Source organism: Amia ocellicauda, chromosome 20 (genome assembly GCF_036373705.1).
Source record: "Amia ocellicauda isolate fAmiCal2 chromosome 20, fAmiCal2.hap1, whole genome shotgun sequence".
Lineage (NCBI taxonomy): Eukaryota > Metazoa > Chordata > Actinopteri > Amiiformes > Amiidae > Amia > Amia ocellicauda.
This window is the reverse complement of record NC_089869.1, coordinates 16,925,325-16,950,473: the sequence shown is the minus strand read 5'-3', so window position 1 is coordinate 16,950,473 and position 25,149 is coordinate 16,925,325. Positions and strand designations below refer to the sequence as shown.

The 25,149-nt window shown below is 38.2% G+C and overlaps 3 protein-coding genes across 4 annotated transcripts in view; 1 reads left to right on the top strand and 2 right to left on the bottom strand.

Annotated features, from left to right (window-relative positions):
• LOC136716223 (testican-2) overlaps nucleotides 1–10,634 on the top strand; it is a 42,990-nt gene extending 32,356 nt beyond the window's left edge. Inside the window, exons 5-10 of the mRNA XM_066693799.1 lie at nucleotides 522–636; nucleotides 1,224–1,343; nucleotides 1,972–2,190; nucleotides 3,374–3,436; nucleotides 4,100–4,237; nucleotides 4,439–10,634. Coding sequence (XP_066549896.1) covers nucleotides 522–636; nucleotides 1,224–1,343; nucleotides 1,972–2,190; nucleotides 3,374–3,436; nucleotides 4,100–4,237; nucleotides 4,439–4,584 — 801 coding nt within the window. The 3' untranslated portion in view covers nucleotides 4,585–10,634. The remainder of the gene's footprint in view (nucleotides 1–521; nucleotides 637–1,223; nucleotides 1,344–1,971; nucleotides 2,191–3,373; nucleotides 3,437–4,099; nucleotides 4,238–4,438) is intronic.
• tysnd1 (trypsin like peroxisomal matrix peptidase 1) lies at nucleotides 10,613–18,441 on the bottom strand. The gene is made up of 4 exons (XM_066693798.1): nucleotides 16,513–18,441; nucleotides 16,132–16,262; nucleotides 15,478–15,663; nucleotides 10,613–11,847 (listed from the first exon to the last, which is right to left on the bottom strand). The coding sequence occupies exons 1-4, from the start codon at nucleotides 17,676–17,678 to the stop codon at nucleotides 11,645–11,647; spliced, it is 1,686 nt and encodes a 561-aa protein (XP_066549895.1). The 5' UTR covers nucleotides 17,679–18,441; the 3' UTR covers nucleotides 10,613–11,644.
• A 506-nt stretch (nucleotides 18,442–18,947) lies between these two features.
• Nucleotides 18,948–24,167, bottom strand: LOC136715707 (small COPII coat GTPase SAR1A). 2 transcript variants are annotated; one of them, XM_066693070.1, is made up of 7 exons: nucleotides 24,038–24,167; nucleotides 23,319–23,393; nucleotides 22,668–22,787; nucleotides 22,390–22,455; nucleotides 22,022–22,125; nucleotides 21,516–21,647; nucleotides 18,948–21,318 (listed from the first exon to the last, which is right to left on the bottom strand). In XM_066693070.1, exons 2-7 carry the CDS (start codon nucleotides 23,374–23,376, stop codon nucleotides 21,202–21,204), a joined length of 597 nt encoding a protein of 198 aa, XP_066549167.1. In that variant the 5' UTR covers nucleotides 23,377–23,393; nucleotides 24,038–24,167; the 3' UTR covers nucleotides 18,948–21,201. The 2 variants fall into 2 exon arrangements, with proteins under 2 accessions (XP_066549167.1, XP_066549166.1); XM_066693069.1 differs by lacking the exon at nucleotides 24,038–24,167 and adding an exon at nucleotides 23,981–24,011.
• Nucleotides 24,168–25,149: the final 982 nt, after the last annotated feature.

The window sequence follows — 25,149 nt, the reverse complement described above, 5'->3', positions numbered from 1 at the left end:
AAAATAAAGAATACAAAACAACTTTACGTGGAAAGATCTTTTTTATTATATAGAGGCACCCATACAAATGTAGGGGAATGAATTATGGTTTATCTAGTTTTCTTTTGTTTTTATTCCCAGCGTAACACAAGTACAGCTTTCACAGCACACTCTCTCTTGATTGAATGCCTTGTTTGAGATAAGATTCATGCTAAAACAAATGCCAGACTGTTTTTCTTGAAGTTTGCAATTTTATAGATGTTTAAATTAGTTTTTGACCTTTAGAACACAAAGTAAAATGACTGCATTTCATTTTGCCTAAAAACAGTGTTTGAATTAACAGTATTTCTATGCTCACGTGTGGATTTATTTGAATAGAGTCTATGCCTCTTATCACTTATTAATATAGACTGAGTAATGAGAAGTGGGCTGTCACTTGTTTCTCTCATTGCTAGTTAAACAACAGCTGTTAATCCTGTGTCAACCCCAGGCCGTTGCTCTAGTTTTGTCTGCCCCTCACCTGTCTGTTGGTGTGCTTTCAGTGTAAACTGGAGCAGCAGGCCTGTCTGACCGGCAAGGTGCTGAGTGTGAAATGTACAGGCCAGTGTCCCTGCGCTACGGACCCATCCCCATCTTCTGATACAGAAAGCAAACACGGTACGTAACGCCAACCAGCAGCATAGAACAGCACAGCAACATAGGTCAGAATGTTTTTATTGAGCAGCAGAGCAAATCTGTAGGAAATTCCCTGTTGAATCCTAAGTTAATAAAAAGGGCAAAACAGAGCTATTAGAGCTGTACTGCAGTCTCTTAAATGAGGGCAGGGAAATGGATGACGCGTATAAGTTTAAAAGATTTTCTTAAATCATTTATTAATCTAAATCAATTTCCTGCAGTTACCTATGGCTGGTTTCTTACTCATGTAGTAAAGGTTTAATTGAGAAACTGATCACGGATGATTGACATTTTGATTCAAGTTGTTCGCTAATTGGTTATTTAGTGGCACATTTATCTTGGCAAAAATCGATTCGATTTGATAGGCTCTGGGTATTGATTATGCTAAAACTTCAATCGTGGTGAATGGTTTTAATTATGACTTGTGATTTCTAATGCAGGAAAAATATGTAAGACTGCAATTGGGTCTTGGGTTAACAGGACAGCAAGTATCAAGCATTGTGTGTGCTCTCCTTCTCTCTCTGTGTTTGTGACTGAGATCTCCTCTCTCTCTCTCTGTGTTTCTGTAGAGAGCTGCACAGGGCAGGACCTGGCTGACCTGGGTGATCGTCTCAGGGACTGGTTCCAGCTTCTTCATGGAAACGCCAAGCAGAACAACTCGGGAAAACCTGGAGCCAGTACTGCATCTAGTGAGGAGGGCCGACTGTGTCTAAACCTTCCCTTTATACATTCACATTTCTGCCGTGTTGTCGAGAGCTAATCAATACTCGTAGGACACAGCACTATTTTATATTAAAATGAATAATTCAGGAGAAAAATGAACATACAGTAAGAGCTAATATAATTTCACACCTACATCACCGACATTGATTGAATTCCAGAGAATCCCTGAATTTTTAAACACTGTTTTTCAATTTGAAAATCGATGTGTAGCTATGTAGTCTTGGATTATTTAACTTCAGCATGCAGCAGTCAGAAAATATTGTCTAGTCGGTTATCTGTTCATTATTTAATGATATTTGAATTACAAAACTTGGCTTTTTCGTTCAGATTCAAAAATATTTGAAGGTTCTTTGTTTTTAATTCTGTTGATTTGATTCGGTGAAGGTGCCTCTCAAATCTGCAAGTGTTTTACTCACACATGCACTTTTTGGATATTAATATGCATGATGCACTGTTCATAGTTTACTCAGTGCAATTGTGAATCTAGGAGGCTGATAATCCTGTTAAAATAAGCTTATTTACAAAATTGAAAAAATCTCAGGAAACGTTGATACCTGGTATAATAACTAAACAATCTTCCTTATTTATCTGCAGTTTTGGATAAGAGCCTGGTGGCCAGCTGCAAGGATTCTATTGGCTGGATGTTCTCCAAACTGGACACAAATAATGACCTTTATTTGGACCAGTCCGAACTGGCAGCCATTAACCTGGACAAATACGAGATCTGCATACGGCCTTTCTTCAATTCCTGTGACACGTACAAAGACGGACAGGTCTCCACTGCAGAATGGTGCTTCTGTTTCTGGAGGGAAAGTAAGTCCTTGCCTTTAAATTAAGAGCTATAGACAGGAGAGGAACAGTCACTACGTTGGGAGTTTGAGCTTGAATAAATCTGAATACAGAGTACTTTACAAATACAAATAAATATAGTGATTATTTTCTTTCATATTTAGTTATTTTATTCTACAAAGTAATGCTAACATCCCACAGTTATAGTCGGCATTACATCGGTGTAGTTCACACATTGAAAATATAGCAATAGACTACGATAGACATCGGCGTATCTCCATGCGGTTTTCCGAGGTCAGGAAATGCATGCTAAATTTAGAAATCAAAGACAGTGATTGCAGTTAGTCAAATTGCAATAATAAAGAGCAAGCAACCCCCTGCCAGAAGCATTCGTTCTTACATGCACATCCACTTTATTAGCATCCCGAATTTCATTTTGAATTCGACATGGAGGGCTTTGGATGAGTCATCGCTCTATTAGGGGCTCTGACACAGACCGGATCACACACGGCTTTGCAAATGACTGATCCGTAGTTTGCTTTACACACCCCAGCTTGACTTGGGCGCCGCGGAGCACACTCCAGAAGAACAATAACACGGCTCATATTTGATCTAAGCCTGCTCAGATTTGGTCAAGACGGACAAATCTCATTGGCGCTGCGCTGGCTCAATCAGGCCTGTCACAGCTTGACTCTTTGCTGTTACAAGGGAGTGAACATTTCCATCGACGCTGGTTGTTGACAGCCTGGCTCCCAGAACGCTGAGAATGCAACCTTCGTCTGGGCAGCGATGCAGAAACAGCCAGTATTTAAGACTCGGTCTGTATGGCGTGACAACCCACAAGGCTGCCAACAACCGTTCCACATTGTGTCTCATGCAAGTGTGGGATGCTTTCTGTTAAGACATCTGAATGGTATTGTGTGCCATGGAGCTAAGTGTTCAAGCACAAAATCTACAGCACATGCAAGGAATATGTCTGTGAATAATCCCTGAATAGGAAATGTTTGTCACTTTGTTCTAGGGCACACATTTTCACGCATGTGAGTCTGCTGTTCTGAAAAACAGTTGCAATGTTAAACACTTCAGAATTTCACACTTCAGGGCTTTTTGTTTTGTTTTGTTATTTTAGAAGTTACTGTTTTAAAGCTATTGAAACCTATTTCAATGTTAGGCTTCACTGAACTATAGCTGCTCTTTCTGTCCTTAGAGCCACCTTGCCTTGCTGAACTGGAGAAAATTCAAGTACAGGAGGTGGCCAAAAAAAAGCCTGGTACGTAACAGTTGGGATCTAGTCTAGATCTAGATCTAGCCAGAACTGGGCCGGGGGCTTGGCCAGTGACAGGCCTCGGTAGCATGTTTGTATGACACAGCACTTTTGGCAGGATCCAATGGACCGATGAGGTTCATTAAACAGATCACAAGCGTGAGGCAGGGATTACCTCATAATCAATGTGGGGGATTAGAGAGCAATGCTGGCAGCTGGGAGAATGCTGTGGATTTGGCAGTGACCGCCTCAGGACTCCCCAAGGGCACTGCCCAGGTGCATTGTGGGAAGCAAGCACGGGGAACCAAACCTGCCTGCTTCTGTAGGGCCTTGCATTTTATACTTAGAAAGCAAAGTTTTCCTATCTGTGTTGCCAGTGAAACTACATGTTTTAAACGTCAACACGTGTTTTCTTTCCCCCTTTTCTGACATTGCTTATAATATACGTTTGGTTTTATCTATACGTAATATACATTTTATTTTATTATTCTAAATTTCTTAGAAAGCCTAATGAACAGTAAATCAATATGCTGACTGTAAGTTAGTTTCCTATTTACGGTGTATTTACAGAGTGGAGAAGTGGTCACACCCTTCTGATTTCACTGAACCTCAAAATGAATTATGAAAGTGGTATTATTATTAACAAGATCTGTTTATTGTATTTGTTAGGGATGTATATTCCCAGTTGTGATGAGGATGGATATTACAGAAAGCTGCAGTGTGACCCCAGCAAAGGGGAGTGCTGGTGTGTTGACCAGCATGGGGGGGAGCTGATGGGATCCCGAATCCATGGCAACCCAGACTGTGGTAAGATGTCTCTCTCCATCAGTAGAAAATTGGGAGCAGTGTATGAAAAGCTTGTGATCGAATAGTGGAGATTTTATACCAGTATGTGACTGATATTAACATTTTATTCTGAAAGTCTCAATAGATTAAAATGCTTGGAAGTTGTTGAACATGCTACAAACATGCAGGCCTCACTCACTCACTCTGCGTCCGTCCTCTCAGATGAGCTGGTGGGGTATTCGGGCGATTTCGGCAGCGGCGTCGGGTGGGAGGATGAAGAGGAGAAGGAGACGGAAGAGAATGCAGAAGAGGCGGAGGAGGAGGAGGGCGAGGCGGGAGAGGCTGATGATGGGGGATACATCTGGTAGAAGAGTGACATCCGATCAGCTATAGTGTCATATGGGCCAGGTCGGGAGGGCAGCGCTCACTCTGACAGAAACGATCCTGGGAACTAAAGGGCAGAAACTAAAACCACATTCAGTACAGCATTGCCTCTGGGGATGATCAGGCTTCGTCTTAAATACGTGTAAAGCTTCATATCTTTTTCGTGTGTGTGTGTGTACCGTACAAAAGAGTTTTCTGTCAAGCAGTCTTTAGCATCAGAAGTCATAGACACTCACAGTGCACACGCTAGGATCCAGACACAGCCTCATGCTACACGCTTCAGCTAATCACAGTTCAGGGGAAAGAATCTGTACCACAGATCAGAGGCAGCTACCACGCAGCTGAGAACAGAGTGGTTAACATCTTTCGACACTAGCTATTGAATGATTTCGTACAGAGATCTAATGAACAAAACCACAGCCTTTCTTTCCTATGATACACTATATCACTTATATAGAACCCTTCCCTCTGATCGCATGTTTTTCAGCTTCCTTCTTTTAAGCAGCACATTCCCCGTTTAAAGCTCCCAAAGACACACCAAACCCAAAAGCTGTTAATGGTTTGTGTATCACAAAGTATCGCAATGGAGGCAGGCCTGTGACAACATCTACAGATGCAAACAATAACAACAGCTTTGTGCCCGGCCTTTATTGGCTGCCTGACTCTCGGCGATGGTAACGCCTGTATCTTTGGATGTTGTTTGCTGAAATATGGGAGTTCCACTGACTTGACACAGACTGATGGGTCTCAAAGGAACAGGGGCTGCCTCGGTTGAAGCAGCTGCAAGTTCTTAACAAGATACACACAGCCTGCCGCACGGAAAGCCAGCCAAATATAAGCAGTGGAGGCGAGAACTCTTTGGCACTTGTTCTTTGAGTGGTCTTCATTAGGGTTGCAGCAGGCTGTATTAGGTGAGCAAAACAGATGGTATATTGCAGCATTATCCAGGCGGTACCTAATGCAATTTACTGCTGTTCCCATCGCTGCTCTTTCTGCCTATGAAGAGAGGTTTAAACTCGAGATGGGAGCACATGGTTCAGTTTGTTCCAGGTCTTTCAGAAACCTTGCAGTGGGATATAGAGGGATTCCAAATGTACGCATTGCAGAATTGGAGTAGTTTCCCATTTCCCCTCGAGTGCTGCTTGCACTCCTGTTTGTTTACTTCAAACCACTGCAAGCTGAATGTAGTCAATAATCACTAGGGAATACAAATATTATGCATTTCTTGGCATATTAGGCTCTTGGTTTGAATTGAGTTCGATTCATGTGATCTTGTACCACCGTAAAAAAATAACAACAATAATAATGGTTGTTAGGAAAATGTAATTCAGTAAAATCCGATGGGATTCTAATTTTGGTGTTTTATGGATTCTGGAAGTCCTGGAAAAATCTGATTGTGTTTCCAATTGAGATAAAACCATCTACAGATTCCAAGGTGTCTGCTTTGTATGCACAATCCATTCAGTTGTGGAGATCTCTGTAGTATCTATGGTCAATGTGTTTAAGAAACACACAACTAATCTGTGGTACAGCTTCACTCTCAAGAACTTTCCTTTCAAATCTTCTGACTGTACAAGAACATCTACTAATAGTGAAATTCATCATACAATATTCTCCATTTCAGATTATTATCATCATCTTATCATTTACATTAGGTAAACTAGACAAATGGAACAACCACAGCTGTAGACAATGTCAATGTTAAATGAAGAATGACATTACAAATTGAACATTTATGTATATGCCAAGATCGTTACAGTGCCGTATCATTCTACACTTTAGAACAGTAAACTATGTATTTATCATTTATTATTAAGTAGGAGAATTATGATCCACAGCTTTATTTCAATATAACATAAATATCAAATAACTTACCGTAGTGCCTATTTCTAATCCAGCAAAACCTATATAGAACTGGGGTTTTAGGGGAGAATTTCAAAAACGACTGGATTAAAAAAATAGATCAAGATAATGTTCAGAGATTTTACAGTTAATCAAGTATGTGCTGTGATGTTTCTGCAATCTAATTAACACACACTTCATGCTGTTAACCTTATGTATGGTTTACAACTATAATTGGATTTAAAAAATGTATCAAGATAATTTGTGTACATAGATTTTGCAGTTAACCACGTATGTGCTGTGATTTTACTGCAATCTAATTAGCACACACTTCATGCTTTTAGTTAACCTTACCTATGGTTTACAACTATCATTTTTGCTACCCATGATAAAGCCAGCTACAATAGATATTGCCGATACCAAACTAGGATATGTATACCAGATATGTCCACAAGTGCAGTAAGTGACAGAATATATAAATATATGTGTGTGTCTGTGTATATATACACACACACATACATATACCCGGGTTATCACATATATTTTAGAATGTTCCTACTACAATCACCTTTTGTCTAGTTTATCTCTGGTGGCCTTTGAGCAAAACTCACCTTTTTTCAGCACAACACTAAAAAACAGTAAATGGTTTCACCGAGGTATGTATCTATCGCATTCTACTACAAAAATTAAGAACTGGATTGTTGTGTTGACAAAAAAGGCAACATTAATTTCAAAGTTTTGACTTTTAGCACATGTTCTTATGGTGAAATAAGTTATCTCCATGTCCAGCAGTTTCCTACTATTTTATGGAGGTATCTCAGAGGCAGAGTAGACCTGACCTGGTGTGGCACCATTTCAATTAAAACTAGAGATGTTTATATGAAATTTCTGATAGCTGAAGACTACTTAAAAACGTTAAGATGCAAACACTTCACTCCAAGCATCTATCTTCGTACAAACAGGGTTGCCTCCTCAACCTGTTCATCTTGTGAGATTTTCTTTTTTCTTTTCTTTTTTTTTAAGGCTTTACACTGTTGATGTCTCGGGCATCTGATGTTTACTGTATAGCCACTGTTATGTTCTGGTTCCATTGATTTCTATAGATATCACTTCTGAACAAATACAATTATATCTGCAGAAAGCCTTTTCTGGCCATTTCAGCAGCTCTTATTGAACCCTTCAGCAGAAGTGGAGAGATCTATGAAAGAGAAGCATGGGATGGGATTTAACGTAATGCTGTGCTTTGTGTGGACGAGACGGCAATGCGTAGTGTTTGACGTGCTGAGGCTGTGAGTGCGGTGGCATCCAACCGTGAGGATTAGCTGGAGAAAAGACTAAAACATAAAAACAGAAAGATGTTCCCAAAAGAATTTATGTAACAAAAAAACGATGGAACACTTTAAACACTGTGTAGGATAAACATATTTATGCATTGGTTTGCAATCTGAGTCACTGTTGGGCTAACTTTGCTCATAGACAGTTATATTAGAAAAGAAAGCCTGAGATTAATTAATATAATTCATTGTAGTAAGAGGAACATAAACTGTAATCTAACATTTTAGTGCTTTAAATGAGTGATAGATATAGCCACTTTGCCTGTTTTATGACAAAAAAAAAACAAGTGCAGTGTATTCCGGACATACAGTACACATAGTTTGTAAGTAACGGGTTATTTAGTATGATTTAGTGCTACTTAAATCTAAACTGGAGATGTACATACTTATGTACATATAACATATATTCACGGACAACTTTTTTTTTTTTTTTTTTTTAAACTGCTTGTCAATTGACTTGTTTTTATCAGCACAAATTTCACCCGATCGCTTTAACATTTGTGTTGCTGTGATGAAGCATTTCCCCAGAGGGCTCGAGGACACTGGCTGACACTTGTTTTCCAGGTACTGGGAGAGAAGGTGGCATTGTTGTGGTACTGGAATAGAAAGCAGCCACCTGGAGGATTACAAAAGCTTTTTTTTTTTTTTTCCTTCTTCGCTATTTGCATTGGAACACAAAACATCAGATCACATCCCTATTACTAAACGTGAGATTTCAACCGAGTGATCCTGAAATCTTACACTTCAAAGAATGTGCCACTAAAAGTACTTTTTCTCATTATGCTACTTGAATTTTTTTAAATATGTATGTTACTTGAAGTTTTGTGTATACTTGAATCTTCACAATTAGCTTTTTTTTTTTTTTCCATGAGTAAATTGTAACTGTTTGTTCATGCCTGCCATCAAATAAGGTATATACATTAGATTGTTTCTAGTAGTGCATGTCAGTGAACAGTGTGTAATTTTCCATGGCTGAGCACTTTAACATTAAAGGCAGAGGGCCCGAGATTCCTTGTATTCCTGTTATTTTCAACATGTGGCCAAACTTAGTTTTCAAACTATTTTGAAATGGCGATGAAGGTTTGAGAAGTAGATATTTGTAAATGAAATGGTTTTGATGAAGAAGTGTTTATATGTTATTATAAATGTAGTTTAAAAGTGCATTCAGTGCATTTACTTTTTATGCATACTATAATTAACTTAGTTCTAGATAACTAGTATATTGAAATGTCTACTCGAAATGTCATGCATTTTGGTGAATTGAACACGTAATCATTCCAAGACGCACAGACAATGGATGTTGCTGAGCTGAGCTCTGTCAAACTGATACAAAATTGCTAGATCGCAGAAAATCTACGCACGCCATTTCCAAATGATTTCCCCCTGCCAGCAGCAATATTGTTTTAATGCAAAACAACAGATTTGATAAGATTTGTTTTGCAATAGTTAGAATATGTTTTTTGTAAAGTATAGCAGATTGCACAGGGGATATGCATGAATGTAAACTGAATATACATTTTCCTAAAAGTCTACACACACACACACACACACACACAAACCATGACTGAATTTTAGAAAACCTGACACTTAATAAGTAGAGGTGCATTTTAAAACAATTATTCAAATATTTGGGACAAGCAAGTCAATTCTGAAACTACTGCTGGGTAATAAACAATGTAGATGAAACACTGAGGTTGTGTTATGTCCCCTTCAGGGGGGATTCCCACTATGTTTTGGGTTTAGTCTAGAGGAGACGGCAGTTGCGATGGGAGTTCCAGATATTGCATCAGACATAAATATTTGTGCAGTAGAGCTGGCACTAAAAGCTTTTAAAAGGTAATTATGTTCTTTTCATGTCCTAAAATATACAAGATTTGATCAAATAAATAAATCTCTCTCTCTCTATAAGATCATTATCTCTGTGTAGGAAACAGCTTTGTGGAAGGCTCTGCCTGGACATTTTTCCAATTTAATTTGGAATCTAAGCCCAGTCTTATGGCAGCAACACACCACTGGGCACTATTAATAACCTATTTAGGAGTCAAACTCTTGTCTGAAAGGATAATCTGGGCTGGTATAATAATGCTAAAGTTAGTAAGCTTCTCAGTAGGGTGCCCTCCCCACTTTCTTTCTTGGAGCTGTAATTTTCACTGTGATTGTACGGACGCAATCAAGTAATGTTCACTAGCCTGCCACACATCAACACTTAAATTGTACTGTAACCCCCCCAAATAATGAGGGTTTATTTAAATGTTTATATAAGCAATGACAGCCTGTTTTTCTTGTTAAGCAGGCATTGTTTCACAAAGATGTTATCTACACACCAAGAACAAACAAATCGGTTTGTTAACAGTTTTCCAAATTGTAGTTAGGAATTACACAACAACTACTGATTGAAATCCATGCCTGAGAAGCTGTAAAGAGATATTGATTTGAAAAACACTGCATGTAATACAAGTATGCCACTAAAAATACGAACAGTTGGATATTACACGAGACAAGGATAAATCAGGTGGCTTAAGTAGTAGTTCTCACATTACCGCCTGCAATTTTTTTTTAAATATTGATAACTGAAATCTGGAGCCTCTTGTAATATAGAAAATATCAAGGTGAAAGAAAAAAATATATATAAAAAAATAAACTAACTTGTAGACTTGTTTGTATATGTGCAATGATCTGTTTCTGGTTTTACAGTGTAGACCTGCTTACAACTATGTCCACTTCTTCAATCAATAGTACGCATAGAATGTAAAATAAAAGGCTGTGTACTTAATGTTACCGTTACCTAAGCATTAAAAAGTATATTACACTTAATATTTACACTGTATTTGATAATAAAATAGTACTGTAACCATGAACCTGTTTCAGTCATCTTTGTGCAGTACTTGGGTAGGGAGAAAACCTGACCAATGGCATTGCTCCAAACACAAACCCATGTCTTTCTATTAGGTCTGTGGACAGTAGGCTAAATGAGAGAAGTGGCCGCTTTATTACATCATCGGAGGGAAATATTACGGAACTTGGAATATTGATTATTTTTATTCACCTTCCCTAGGACAGATCATCCAGAATTTAAATGGTGTCTCCCTGATTCATCAGTTACTCTCAATACAGCCATTTCACAGTAGAAGAGCCATGGGTTATCTTTTTTTTATGTTTATTCATAAAGCTAACAGACTTGTAACAGTACACATCACAACCTGCCTGATTAATTTACTCACACAAACTCCATGAACACACAGCTATGTCTGGAAATTGGGCATAAATCACTGCATACCTGTAAAGCCCGATACGATCTGACTAATGGGAAGCTTTGTGCACGTATTGAATCCATTACTTTTCCAACCTTTTTTCCTCCCCTGAATTTTCAATCTCCTCTGCGACTTTTTTTTCATGCCAGTAAATTGAAAAGAAAAGAAAGAAAACCCCATGGTAACACATGGATCAGCCACCAGATTTCATTACTACACCAGTGACAAATAAAATCAATTATCTTGCAGGATATACTCCCAGAAATAATCAGGATTATGGAAGTCAAAAAATGTATTGGATCGAGTCTAGCCTCAAATTTCCTCTGAGGTCAAAGTGAGCAGCAGTTTCATTAAGTCAATATAAACGTTCTGATTCTTTTCCGCACTATAATTCAATATCATGTATTTATTTAACACTGGGTTATAGATTCAATGTTTTAGTCAGCCTTTTACATATCTTTTCACATTCTTGAGAAATGGCAGTTTTTAAGAGATAGCTTTGAATCAAGACCTTCCGTAGATCGTGTATTCTTCACGCATCTGTGGCCCTCTAAGGCGTGGTTACCTCACTGGGGGGAGCCGGTGTGCGGTGACAGTCTGAGCCGGGCCGGGTGAGGTCAGAGTTTGCTGCGTCTGTCCTGCAGCCTCCACACCCCTCGGACATCACCGCCCGCTCTGTCCAGCTGCTCGAATACTTTGGCATCTTCAGTCAGGTCGAAGTGCTGCAGCAAGGGCCCCAGCACGGTGACTGGGACGCTGAAGTTCAGGTGTGGATAGGTCACTCTGGCCGCAGAATCGCGTGTGTTGCTGGACACAAGACCTAAGTGATGGAAGGACACACATCAGCCACAGCTAGAAGCACTTTGGTCTTTATAAACCACAAATTCAGAAAATTACACTCTTAGTGCTATTGGTATCACATTGTTTCATACAATTAATCCCCAAAACAAGAGAACAAAAGGTAAAGACTTGAGCCAGGTACAGCTTCAAACTACGCAGTTAGTATTAAAAACACAGACACAAAACCTGTGCAAAGCACTCAAGCTTTTTTAATATAAATTAGAACGATTCCCATTAACATTCTGTTTGTTTCTAATTAAGTGAACGCGAGACGCTAGAGACGTCCTGCCAAATGCACATCTAAAACCAAGGTTATCACAAAGTCTGGGCTTCACCCAGAGATATAACACCTAGACGCATACCACCAGCAATGCAGGCTTTACCTGCCTAAGCTCATGGCTTCTGCAGATACACCACAAACACACTGCCAGGAATACAAATTCACCATTCGACAGACAAAGGAAGATGATTGCTTTTGCCAACTAGCATAATAAAAAACAGGAAAGTGGCATCTTGAGGTACGCTTATCACGAAAATGGACTTAACAGGGATCATTTTAATGCTATTCCCAGGTTTTGTTACTGGCATACTATAGGTTATGTTAAATGAGAAGCTCCAACAGGTTTTCTTTAATCCTGATTCTAGTGCACTTTTACTTTTGGCAGTGTAGTAATGCTTTATGACCCAAACTCAATTGCACTTACTGCAGTCAGAGGAAATAAACCTGACTATATATCTCACCAGTTAAACGGCTAATGGTTCTTAACATGACTATTTCCATGTAAATTAGAAATCCCCCACCCTCCCAGCTTCTGAGCTCCAAGTGAGATGTGAAAACACAGTTAAAAGAACATGGTCTATTCTCCCAGATTGGTAAATACAGATCTAAAGAAAAAAACAACCACCAAATTGTGACATCAATATTCATTACCCATTAAAGAAGAAAAAAAAAACAGTTCAATGCTGCTGAAACACTTTTCACTGTTTGAATAGTTTTAAACTATTGACATAATTTGCAAACCACACTACGCAGCACAAATGACAAGTGCCCGGTTTAATCATGCTGTTCTTTTATATTTCCCTACTTGTGCTTTGGTAGAAACTGGTTCCAAAATGCAGTCCAGTGGGATGCATTATAATCAATCAGAATACAGCTGCAAACTGCGGCCAACCGCAAACCACTCAAATAATTAGACAATGTAATCTGCTACTACAGTAAAATAATTGTAGTACCAAAAGAACGATTATTCTGGCATTCACCTAAAACCTGCACGATCAGCCTATGTTTGGCGAGTGTCAAAAGCAGCCCACTCTTCAATGTCTTAAATAGAAAGTTAAGGTGTTTGGGCAAAGACAAGCACTAGACACTCGCTCAGATAATGGAGCGAGTGTGGCCTAGTTTCTCGTGTTATTCAGAGCCCCAGCACTGCAGTGATGAGACCCCAGGAGAGACGGGTCAGCTGTCTGTGCCTCAGCCCCACACAGCTGCACCGAGAGAGACCTGCCTCCATCGCACTCGGACAAACACAGCTTTTCACCAGACAATAACTGCAGGACTGCAGAACAAAATCACACACTTACACTGTCCATCAAGGGAATTAAAATATACAATTGCTGGTAGCTGTAATCTTACAAAGTAATCGGCTTCTGGAGCCCATTAATGGAACGTTTTGTATGCCCTGAAACGAGACTTAAGCCTGGTGCCAGTGTTACTTAGGATGCATTCATTAAGATAACTGCAGACTTGAAGTGTATGAATTTCTTCTTCCAACTTTAAATTCTCTTCAAGCTAATGATCCTTAGCAAGGAAAAATAAAACTGTGTCATTTCACTCCCAAAGGTCACATTGAGCAATGAATAATTTAATTTCTAATACAGAAAATTCAGATAAATCCATGCAAGTTGGTCATTATCTATTCAAAGGTGTGATTGATTGAATCGTTCTCCCGGTCAAGAGGTTAAGGTAGACACATGGTCTAGTATTTAATTCAAGCAAAGGTTTAATAAAACACCTTTTAATAGTACAGCAGACCCAAGATTATTCTAAACTTGTAAACACAGCAAATTCCTGAGACCAATTTCAATGCCAGGTGGATTTTGTGCCAATTGATTTAATCCATATTAAAATACTAGCCTTCTTGCGGTTAGCTATATTCAGACACAGTCACACCAAACTATCAGTCCTACCTGAAATATTGCTATGAGCACATACATGACCTTTGCCATATTTATGGTTAAGTGAGAGAAAATAGTTGGGGCTGTTTTTCCTCCTGCTGTTCCTACTGATAATGCAGCTAGCATGCAAGCCAGAGGTGATGCCCTACATTGTATTTATAAGAAATAATCTTGTCTGGTTCTGTTCACAATTTACAAAATAAATCCTCTCATTTCCATTTTTCCAACTGCCTGAAATATTATATATATATATATACAAAATATAGATCGTTAACGTGGTCTAGTTGGTATAAAATTTGCTTTGTTTTGTTTTGCCGTTTTTTCTTCTCTGAGAAGCTTGAAGGATTACATTTTCTATAGTATTTTTGTGTATATATAACTAGTAATATTATCACCGGTACATTTGAAAGGGCTGTAATATTTCTGTTCTTCGCAGCGGCCCAGTGCTGCCCCCAGGTGTGTGGTTACAGTATTACTTTCCCTTCAGTATGCGGCACGTAACACAGCCAATTCAAAACTAAACAAAAACATTACATATTTTGCTGTGTCAACGGTACAAAAATATAGTTACCTGGTTATAAATATTAATTTGTGATCACCAAAGCCTTGCATTCATTCACCGCACCTACCCACAAAATAGTTCTGAGCCAGTGAATCTATTTCTGTGTGTACAACAATCATGACCATCTTACGCTTGTAATAGCTAGGGTTAAGCATATTCCATACTGAATAAGTTGTTCACTACACTGTTTAATTTATTATTTTCAGAGTGGCTTTCTATACAGTTTAAATATACATAGTGGGATTCCTACATGACATGCACTATATACATTTGAGATCAATTATTTGTATGTGATGTTGACACGTTCTTAACAGGACAATATGAAAATAAGGTTGTGATATCTGAATGTGACGTTTCTGGTCATATCTTTGAGGCCGGCCCTGCTGGTCCACGAGGGCTCAGACTGCAACACAGCTGGGAAAACCGGCAGCAAGGCAGACAGAAAGAAGCTGGTCCCTCTTTTCACTTTGTCATCTGACAACGTGTGTGTCTCAGCGGACCACACCACTGAATCACGCTTAATTTACTCGAATTTTAAATTCAACAGCAAGCAGATGATGCTCAAAATGCTGCCCTATATGAAATGAGGTTGAAAATATTCCAGTTCTTATGTTGTTTTTATCAATACACCACCTTCCAGACTAAGGTCTGTATTCAATATTTGACCAACCTGACAATTCTATACCATCTGATACCTTTGTTACCTTCTAATACTTTATACATTTGTACACTAATGCAGCCTCATCATTTCAGGAAGCAGAAAGTGTTGGATTAAATTAACTTTTTTTTAATTTAATTTTTTATTTTTTTACTGTTGTTGTATTTACTGTAAAAATTAGATTAGAAGTACATTTTCTCAATTTGTATTTTTACCAAGCAGCTCTCCTGTGCTGGCTCGAATCACAGCTCCCCCGCTGGCCCCTGCCTGCACGGCACACGTGGTCTGCAGCATCACGGGCTGGGAGCTGCAGGTGACCACTCTGGACAGGATCCCCGCAGTCAAGGTGGGCCCACAGCTCTGACCAAACACGCCAAACCCCAGGATCCACACATCTTCTCCTGCACAGACACCAACAACACACGCCAGTCTGCATGGGGAAATACAGGCAGCAGTGCAACAAATCCCAGCCTCTCTCATCTGTTTGCATCATCATTCATTTGAGAAAACAACATCTCCAAAGATACAAACTTCATTAACCCAGAACACTGTAAAAGGGTTGTAGCTTAACTGATGCAGATATGCTTTAACATACCTCTACATCAAGTTAATTCAAATAAGCAATGCTTTTCAGATTCCAATTTCAGAAAATTCCTGAATGCTCCCATTCTTTACTTCACCTTTAAAGCAGAAGAATTAAATGTATTTTTAACTCAAAGTACTGTTTTGTACTCTTTTTAAAGATGAACATCAAAACCCTCTTCCCATGGTGCCACAGATCTTGAAATCTAATGTGCTGCAATATGTGAACCTAAAAACATTCTCCACTGCAATAGGTTAGTTGTTACAAGATACAAAAAAAATCCTACCTGGTTTGAAGCTGTTGGCTAAAGCTGGCACTACAATGTTGGGAAATTGTTCTTTCAGGAGCACCACAGCGACGTCAAATGGTGAAGACTCCTTAGTGGAATAAATCACTTCTCCCACCACACCCAGGAAACTGGGGGGGAAAGAGAGAGATGAAAAAACATTTTTTAAAGGTTCGTACTGTACTTAATTATGTAAATCAGATCAGTCCACAAAAATGCATAATTAAATATACAATTACTTTTCCCCCCATGATTCTGACATATATCCTATATAATATTCAGCATTATATACATGAGCATGAAATAAGAAGCCCTGTCATGAAAAACTGAGTACAAATACTCTGAAAAGTGTATTGCAACCTGAAACCAAGTTTGACTTACCTTTCTTCAGTCCTGACCTTCACGATCACTTTTGATGATCTTTCCACTACATGTCTGCAAGTCAGCATTATCCTCGAATTCATAAGCACCCCAGAGCCCCAGAGCTGGCCACACTCAACAAGGACCACCACAGGATGATTTTGAAGAGCTCTGGCTTCGGGGCCACTTGACAAGACCTGTGTGAAAGTCACTGGTCTCTGACGAGACTTTTCTTTCAGCCATGGGGCACTTTTAGAGCCCAACATCCTAATATTCCTGAGAATATACTCTACAGAACACACCAAAGTCAGACCAATCCATTCGTTTGCCTTCCTGCATAATGAAGACACTATTAATCCCACGAGGTAGAAGTGGTCTCCTTTCTTTATGAAAAGCCCTCCTCCTTCAGTGCCAGGTAAGCAGCGAGCATCTGTCAGGATCACCGCATTTCCCTCCCCAGCCAGATTGCTCACGATGCCTTTGCTGAGGGTGTTCATGAATATATCGAGGCAGACCGAACCAAACGGAGAGCCACAAACAAAAGTCACATCTCCTTTTTGTAAATGAGAGCTGGACAGCCAAGGTGTGACCCGGTCGTCTTCCTCCAGCAAACCAGGAACCTTCAGCAAAGCAAACCAACTTAAAAACCTGCTGTCCTTTTTCATCTCGTTCAGCTCAGCATCCTCTTCGTTACTGTTAAAACTCCACTTTTCTGACGTATTGAACACATTCTCGAAAGTCTCCTGAAATTCCTGACAGGACAGAAGCATGAGGAACTCTGCCTTTTGAGAGGACAGTCTGGGCTTGCTTTGAATGTCCATATTTGTTTGCCCATAGCATTGGTTCATTGCTTGACTTGGCATCCTCTGAGTATTGGCAATCTGGGTGTCTATTATATCATAATGCTGTATGTAAACCTGCAGTTTATTGCTGAAGCTCTCTGGAAACAAAACCTGGCAGTCAGAGAGGTTAATGTCTTTATTCATGAGAAATGAGGAGAACAAAAGACCATGGCAAACCACTATCCCAGACTGGGCATTCAGGAGAACCCCACTCCCGCTCAATGGCTCCTCTGCACAGCACCCTGATCCCAAATGTTGTGGGCAACCAAGTGTCTTCCCCCAGTTTGACTCCCCAGCTGCCTCAAAAACTGACACTACACAACACGTTTCTTCCATGGGTCCCATGCTGATTCAAAAAACGTTTGCAAGTATCTAAAGAGAAGCTCTTTTTCGTTAATGATCATTTAAAACGCCGTTCCAGAAAGTAATACATTGGGGTAAGTTTAAAACACACACAAACGTGGTGCAACAAGTACAAAATTCAAAACAGTATTCCTACAGAAATATGTAATGTTTTTATCCAACACCTATAAACATTTGTTCCCAGTGTAAATGCTGTGAAACTGTTCTATTATATGTATATGATTCACACTATTTTAGAAATCCGCCTATATTTATGTCATTTACAACACACCGAAACAAATATATTTAATTGATATTGTTAAATGATTACGTTACAGTGCCAAAGCAGGAATGTTTCTTCTACCGAGCTACCCGTGTCCAATATACGTCACCCTGGAAGTACGTCACAGGAAAAGAAACAAAACCGACTTGGTTAATGCCACACAACCGCACTAACAATCTGACATGGCGTTTTAGTTTCTGAATTTCTGTTTTCAACAAACCAAATACAATGAAATGCATACACCGTGTCTAATAAATGAAAACACACATCACAGACTATTGATGCATCTCGCATAACAGCAAACCTGTCCATACCTGGAACCGAAATGACATCTGAAAGACTGCTCAAGTACATATAAATGCCCGTGTCCAGCGAAATAACTGCTTTTCTGTCAACCAAAAGTATCAAGAGGCAAATCTGCAGAGCTATAAAACGTGCTTTTAGTCTTGCGTGTACAATGCGGTTGAGTCACATAAACCCAGACGGAGCGTTTACGTCAAGGAACCCGAACATTAGCGGACTTCTCATTCTATTATCTTATTGGTTCACAAAAGTAAAACGGACGACGATACAGAAGATCTCATTGGCTCTCCCGTTGCAGGCAGATTATGATAGGCTAAAATGAAAACTCCCCAAATTGTAAGAAGCTTTATGCTGTTCAAGAATAACTGATAGTGTAATTGCAAATACAAAGTCACAAAACGACGCAAACTCAAAAGTCATTGTGAGTGTGCACTGGTTTTGATATTCATATTTTTTCTACAAAAATGTGAATGTGACATGAATATAAAAATAAATATAATTCTAAAAATAAAATACTTAAATTTAATAGGATTCTATTTACACTTAATTAACCTAGATTATAATTAACTGATTATGATTAAATTCCTTTAACCACTTAATGGGGACGCACATTTAAAAATAATTAGTACTATTAATTTAAATGTGTGCGAACATAAAAGGCATACACATCTTGCAAAGGACAAAACAACTTTGTACAATATTTATTTTTAATTATATTCTGAAATGACACAAACAAAAAATTAAATTAGGAAAATGTTCCCCATCCTCCACCCCAATGAAAAAAGGGGGGTATTTTAGGGGATATTCTGATCTGTAGGAAAGAGATCTTAACACCCTCACTGAGTATGGTCATTAGAAATTAATTGCATAAAGAACATGCCCATTCCATGGTACAGTGTATGTTTTTTCAAGGACCAGACATGATCCTTATCAATAAAAATATGCCAAAAAGATAACAATAGTTGGCACAGCAGATTATTTGAAGGTTCTGGTGATTTCCCAAAGATCTATGACTATCAATAAAAATCGGAATCCTTTTCCTTCAGTGATGCACTTATAAGACAGTTCCAGAAGCAGATTAACTGTAATATTGGGGGTAGTATCCCAAGTAATTTTACATTATTTACAATTATGCTAAAAATGTAACTGCTGCATGATAGATACATGAAGTGCACATACAAAGATTGAACTCCGGAAGCTATGCTGTGGTGCAATATAAGTACTCTCATATTCTACTGGTAGCAATACTGAGATTGCTAGTAGTTAATATTCAAAAAATACCTTCTGCACCTCTAATTCTTACTCAGTGAATATTTATCAGTTATATGCAATAATTCAAACAGTAGACAATATAGACAAACTTCATTATCTACATTAACATGTACAGTACATACAAGAACCCCCCTCCCTCAACCCCCACCGAAGATCATTATGCTGCAAATTGTTTCAGTGTTACCTTTAGTATGCTGCAAAAAAAGGTTCCTAAAAGCATTAAATGTTAAATACAACTTTAAAGCTTGTAAACTTAGTGTAAATTATAATATTAATAATAAAAGTAAGATAACCAGTGATGGCCATACTACACTGGTCAGTCAATACCACATTTTTCAGTAAAAACAAACAAATGTCAAACCAAAGATAATTAAAAAAAATACATGTGTTTTAAACAAGCAAGATGTGCCTTGATTAGTAATATTGAAACTAACCCATTATTTCTGCTGCCAATTACATTTGTGAAGTAGTAAATCTGCACGGTGAGTAAGCCCACTGTACAGAAGAGACTATCAAACCTGTCGTTTTTCAGTACGGGACATGTGCCAAAGTTATCATGATCATATCCATTTAAACAACAATCTTACCCTCTTTTTCAACTGGACTTGCTATTGCTGCTCTCCACGCTTTATTGCTGTCCGAAAAATACTTTTTTCCACAACCAGTTTCAAATGTCCAAACTGTTCAAGGGGTTATGTTCCACCATTTCTTTGCTTGTGCTGAACTTATTATAGAAACTGTAGTATGATATCATATACTGAAAACACTGTTTGATTCAGGAATTATTATTTTTTTAAGTTGCATGTCTTTGGCTGAGTATGTAAAAGGCAATAGCAGCACAGGCAAAAACACTATTTTATAACTCTTTTCCCTTCTTTGCAATTATTCAAATCAGCATTCCAAAAATAAACCCAGCTCAAGAGATTCTATTATATTATGACTTCAGTTATAGTCAGTAGGTGACTGCCCGGTGGTAAGCTTAGGGATTATTGTTAAGATCTTGTGCTTTCGAATTCAACCATAAAAAGGATCCGATATTTTCTTGTGTGCTCACTTAGTTATAACCACTGACTGCACTAATTGATCACACACATTTTAACAGTGCTTGCCATACTTACGAAAACCAAAACGTTTTTGATTATTATTTTTTCCATTTAAATTTTTTCTTGAACTGGACTATGCATTTTGTTCTCTAAACAAAAATGTTCTAAAAAAAAAAAATCGGGGTTTATTTTAGGAAATGTTGACATGAATTTTCAGTATCTTGTTTGAGAGTGAATGGCTTACATAGAATAACTTTTGTTTGCAATGCCTATGTAAAAGTTCATGGCCATGGCTAGGATGGGAAGCTTTGTTTTATCCTTACCCTTGTGGAGCACATTCCGTTTTTTGTTTGTTTCTTTGTTTATTTATTTTTAAGTATCAGACCTGTACTAAAGTATAGGTTGTGAGTCCTGTTTGAGACCATTTAAATTTCAGCATATTGTGGTAAACACCTAAACTATTAGCCATTTGGACAATCAGACGTTGTACTTTGAAGCCAGGTAAATACATCAGAGGTTAACAACTTTCCATTAAGATACCAGTCCTTGTTTTCCATGTCTTGGTACAAAAACTGTTAGAAGGAGCCACCTCAGTCCGGCCTGATACAACACAGTCTTGACAAGATCAGTCAATGTACTGAGAAAGCCAACGAAAGCCTTCACCATATCCCTGCTTCTTCAGCACACTGCACATGAACACCTCCATAGGCCGTGCATTCAATTCCTTTAATGACACATTGCCCTGAGGACACAAAAGACAAGAGAACATATTAAACCCAATGGTAAACTCAGAGTTAACTTTCACCTAAATACTGTTGAACCAAAAACACAATCCCTTTAACTCTGACAATTATACTCCAGGATTTTACACTGTCAAACATAACACAAGAAACATAACACAGTCTAGGTACAGACAGCACTGAGGGTCAAAGTCGTTACCTTTCCTGTTGTCTGCCCATAAAGACCAAACATTTCTCGCAATTTCTCTTCACTGACAGCTTCTGAACGGTCAATCTTATTGCCCAAAATGAGGACTGGCACATTTGAGATCGTCTCATCCGTCAACAGTGCCTGCAGGTTAACAAAATTATTTGATATTTAAATCCTCGTTTCTCTAAAAATATTTTTCTGTAAACTATTATTTTCAGGTAGAGAATCTTCTTTTAATATTTCAAGGTATAATAGATTTTAAATGCAATCCATCATATACAATCAATGAGTATTTCTACTTTTATAATACTAAATTAGATTTTATCTAACTTAGAGACCGAAAAAAAGAAAATCAGTGTTTTATGTTGAAAAATAAATTAACTTCCATTTACCATATTTTTGAGAATTAATTGTCAAAATATTATTAAAATAATTCGGGGAACATCGTTTACTTTATCCAGTTTATTTTTAAAAGGGGTTGACATCATAGCTATCATGTATGTATGTTCACTTACATCCAGCTCTATTTTAGACTCCTGAAGGCGAGAATGATCTGCACAGTCCACTAGAAAGACAATTCCATTTATAGCTGGGAGGTAGTTCTTCCAAACCCTTCTTGCTGTATAAAGGGAATAAGAAAAAATTATGCCTTAATGAACTACATTGACATGCCACAATATATGTTGGACTTGAAATTAAATGAATGGCATTAAAGGGATCTGACCCGTTTTCCTGGATAATAACAGAAGCCTTTTCAGCTAATTTGTTGTTGAAACGTTCACCTAATTAAAAATATACATCTCTGTGTTGTTTGTTGATCATCTTACTCAGTGCAATAAATACAATTAATTGTTTAGATTAGCTTTTGTATTTAAATTCTTACCTTGCGCATGCCCACCAAGATCAAATGTGGTGAAAGTCATTCCTGCAATCGTCAACTCTTCAGAGGCTATTAAAACAATATATTAAAAACATAGTTTTGTATATTACTGTATTAAATCACTGCAAAGCATTCAATTATAATCATTATTCCCTGCACAACCATACAACTTGCCATGTACATTCAATTAATGCGTCTCCAATTGGGACATGCCATTTTAATATAAATGATTCGTTTTCTGTGCCAAAGTAATGTTAAAAACAAAATTAAGAACCACTTACTTGGATGCAATGTAGGCACATGTTGCCCAAGTCTATCATCTTTAAGCATATGCAATAATGTTGTTTTTCCAGCATTATCTAAGCCAAGGAAAACTAGCTTCCCGGATTTCTTGTATAAACCTGTAAAGGGTCAAAATATACTTGTTAACAGAGAAATATATTTGTCCACATATATATGGGGTGGGGGGGGGGTGGGGGGGTGGGATACAAATAAAAAATAAGAAATGGACTAAAACCCAAATTAAGACTAATACACAATTTACAAATAATATTATAGACACACCTTAGAAAGAAAACAAACAATTTCATGAATCCTATACTTTGTTATTTTAAAGAATATCAGAAGTAGACTAGTAATAGTAATAGTTAATATCTCAACATAATTACACAAACATGTATTACAATAAAATGTGAAGAGTTCAACAGGCTGATTTAAATGAGATCTTCATCCTGAATGTATGTAATAAACATTTTGGGAGCTGCTATATAAAATGAGCTAATAATATATACATTTAAACTTCACACCTAAAAAAACACTGGGATGTGTCTATATTGATCTTAGTTTCGGTATTATAAACATGTTAAATCATTATTCGGGGGAAGTAGCATGCCTTTTTGGTTACACTTATTGACACATGTTTCATACATTACCTAAAAATTGTAGCACGCTGCTAAACCCTTTATAGATCCAATCAAATATAAATGACATTTCTGGGTCTGTGTTACCTGAAAGAAAACAATAGTTTCATGGTAAGTAAGCATTTCATTTGCGTGCATTGAATGTGTTCATGTTAAACAGGTCCCTAAATACAAAGGAAAGGAAAGTTACACTGAGAATATGCCAAAGAGCAATAGACGTCCAGCTTCAATATGTGTTGCAATAGGACAGCCCTTATTTAAACGTCCTTCTCGACATACAGTCCCGATTGGGAGCAAAACTGGCAGGAACATTGTCAGCTGACACCGGAAAACTGACAGCCACCCCGGGACGTCACGGCATCCCAGCCCTCACTCCCTGCGCGGTGTACGGTTACACACTTAAGCCACGTAGGTTTAGATTGTATCTACCATTCAAACAAAATGAACAATCATCACATTTGTCGGTGAAAAGTGCGTGTGACTTGACAGCTGACGACACGCTTCTCCTTTCGTGTTCACGGTGGAAGTATACGATCTTAATCGAGATCCCCAAACCAATCCGGGCCGCTCGCTGAACCAAAACAAACCGGCAGGTGAATCAGAACCGGACCAGCGTTACCGAGACAAGTACGGGTCCGGCCTAACGCTGTACTGGGACATACTTCAATACACACCTTCAAGACATGGCATAGCATGTGCTAAATCATCCCTAATTCGCCGGCTTGTGTTACCTCAGGGTGTTGTTTTCTGTAAAACACTCTCCGTCCGAAACCGAACAGTTTCGCTCTCTGCCTCTCAGGTCCGAAACTCCCAGCCACCGACGAGACACCGGAACCGCGTAGCACTGCCATTCACTTCCGGGGCAGCGTAGCATGACGTCACTTCTGCTGCCACACGGGTAATCACGTGATTTGGGGCAAGACTTTATATTGTTTTAATGTGTGTTTATTGCGTGATTAATACCTATGATTTATACTCTACGTGCATTATAACTATGTTTGTCATGTTTATCACGAAAATATCTTATTCCGACTACGTGATGCAAACATTTTATATACCTATATGTAGGCCTATAGACTATGTTCATACTGAAGCATAGAAATACATATATTTTAATCTAATACAGTACTTGTACAATTGTATTTTCTGACTGTTCTGGTTCCAATTATGCAACCGGGGAGTACACTAGAGTAACACTAGAGGGCAGCAAACACTCAAATATATTTGCCATACAGAAATTGAAATGGATTTAAAACCAAATAAAATCTTATAGATTTACATTTTATAAAGGATCTTTAAAATTTAAACTTGTCCACAAAAATATATGATCTTCTTTGTGTCACAGTATTTTAAAGGAAAGGTAACTATAGTTATACTTAATTGGTTTACAAACAGTAACACACAATTCTATACATGCACAAGCTCACCCCCTAATGGGCGGAAATGCACTGTATAATATGGAGTTTATTAAGACTTTGTGACGCTATGAATGGCAGGCAATTATGCAGTGAAGAGTTTTGAATACCTCATGGACAGTTGCACCTTCGGGAATAGAAAATAATAAAAAGAAGGCAGAATAAAACCCAATCAAAATAGTTCAATTATATTTCTGTTGCAAGAACAAAAAGGCCATCAAAACTACCTTGAAATAGAAGTAACTGAAGGCTTTAAAGATACTGAAAAAGTCATTTGATACAGTAGCACTTAATATTTGGGAGACATTCCTCAACACTGCACATACGCATATGCTCCTATGCCTTCTTCAGGTTTCCGTCTTGTTGCTCCTATGAACACGATCAAATAATCTTTGCCCCATATTAATCTTTTCTCCAATGTGAAGTGA

Bases quoted from the DNA above. Each gene is read 5' to 3' on its own strand.
- tysnd1 (XM_066693798.1), bottom strand. From the start codon at position 17,678: ATGGGACCCATGGAAGAAACGTGTTGTGTAGTGTCAGTTTTTGAGGCA. The intron at 16,263-16,512 runs GTAAGTCAAACT...TTTCCCCCCCAG, and splicing joins AAGGTCAGGACTGAAGAAAG to TTTCCTGGGTGTGGTGGGAG. The intron at 11,848-15,477 runs GTAAAAATACAA...TCCATCACTTAG, and splicing joins CAGCACAGGAGAGCTGCTTG to GTCTTGTGTCCAGCAACACA.
- LOC136715707 (XM_066693069.1), bottom strand. The intron at 22,126-22,389 runs GTAAGAATTTAA...CCCTTTATACAG, and splicing joins TCTTGGTGGGCATGCGCAAG to CAAGAAGGGTTTGGAAGAAC. The intron at 21,648-22,021 runs GTAAGTGAACAT...GTTAACCTGCAG, and splicing joins AGTCTAAAATAGAGCTGGAT to GCACTGTTGACGGATGAGAC.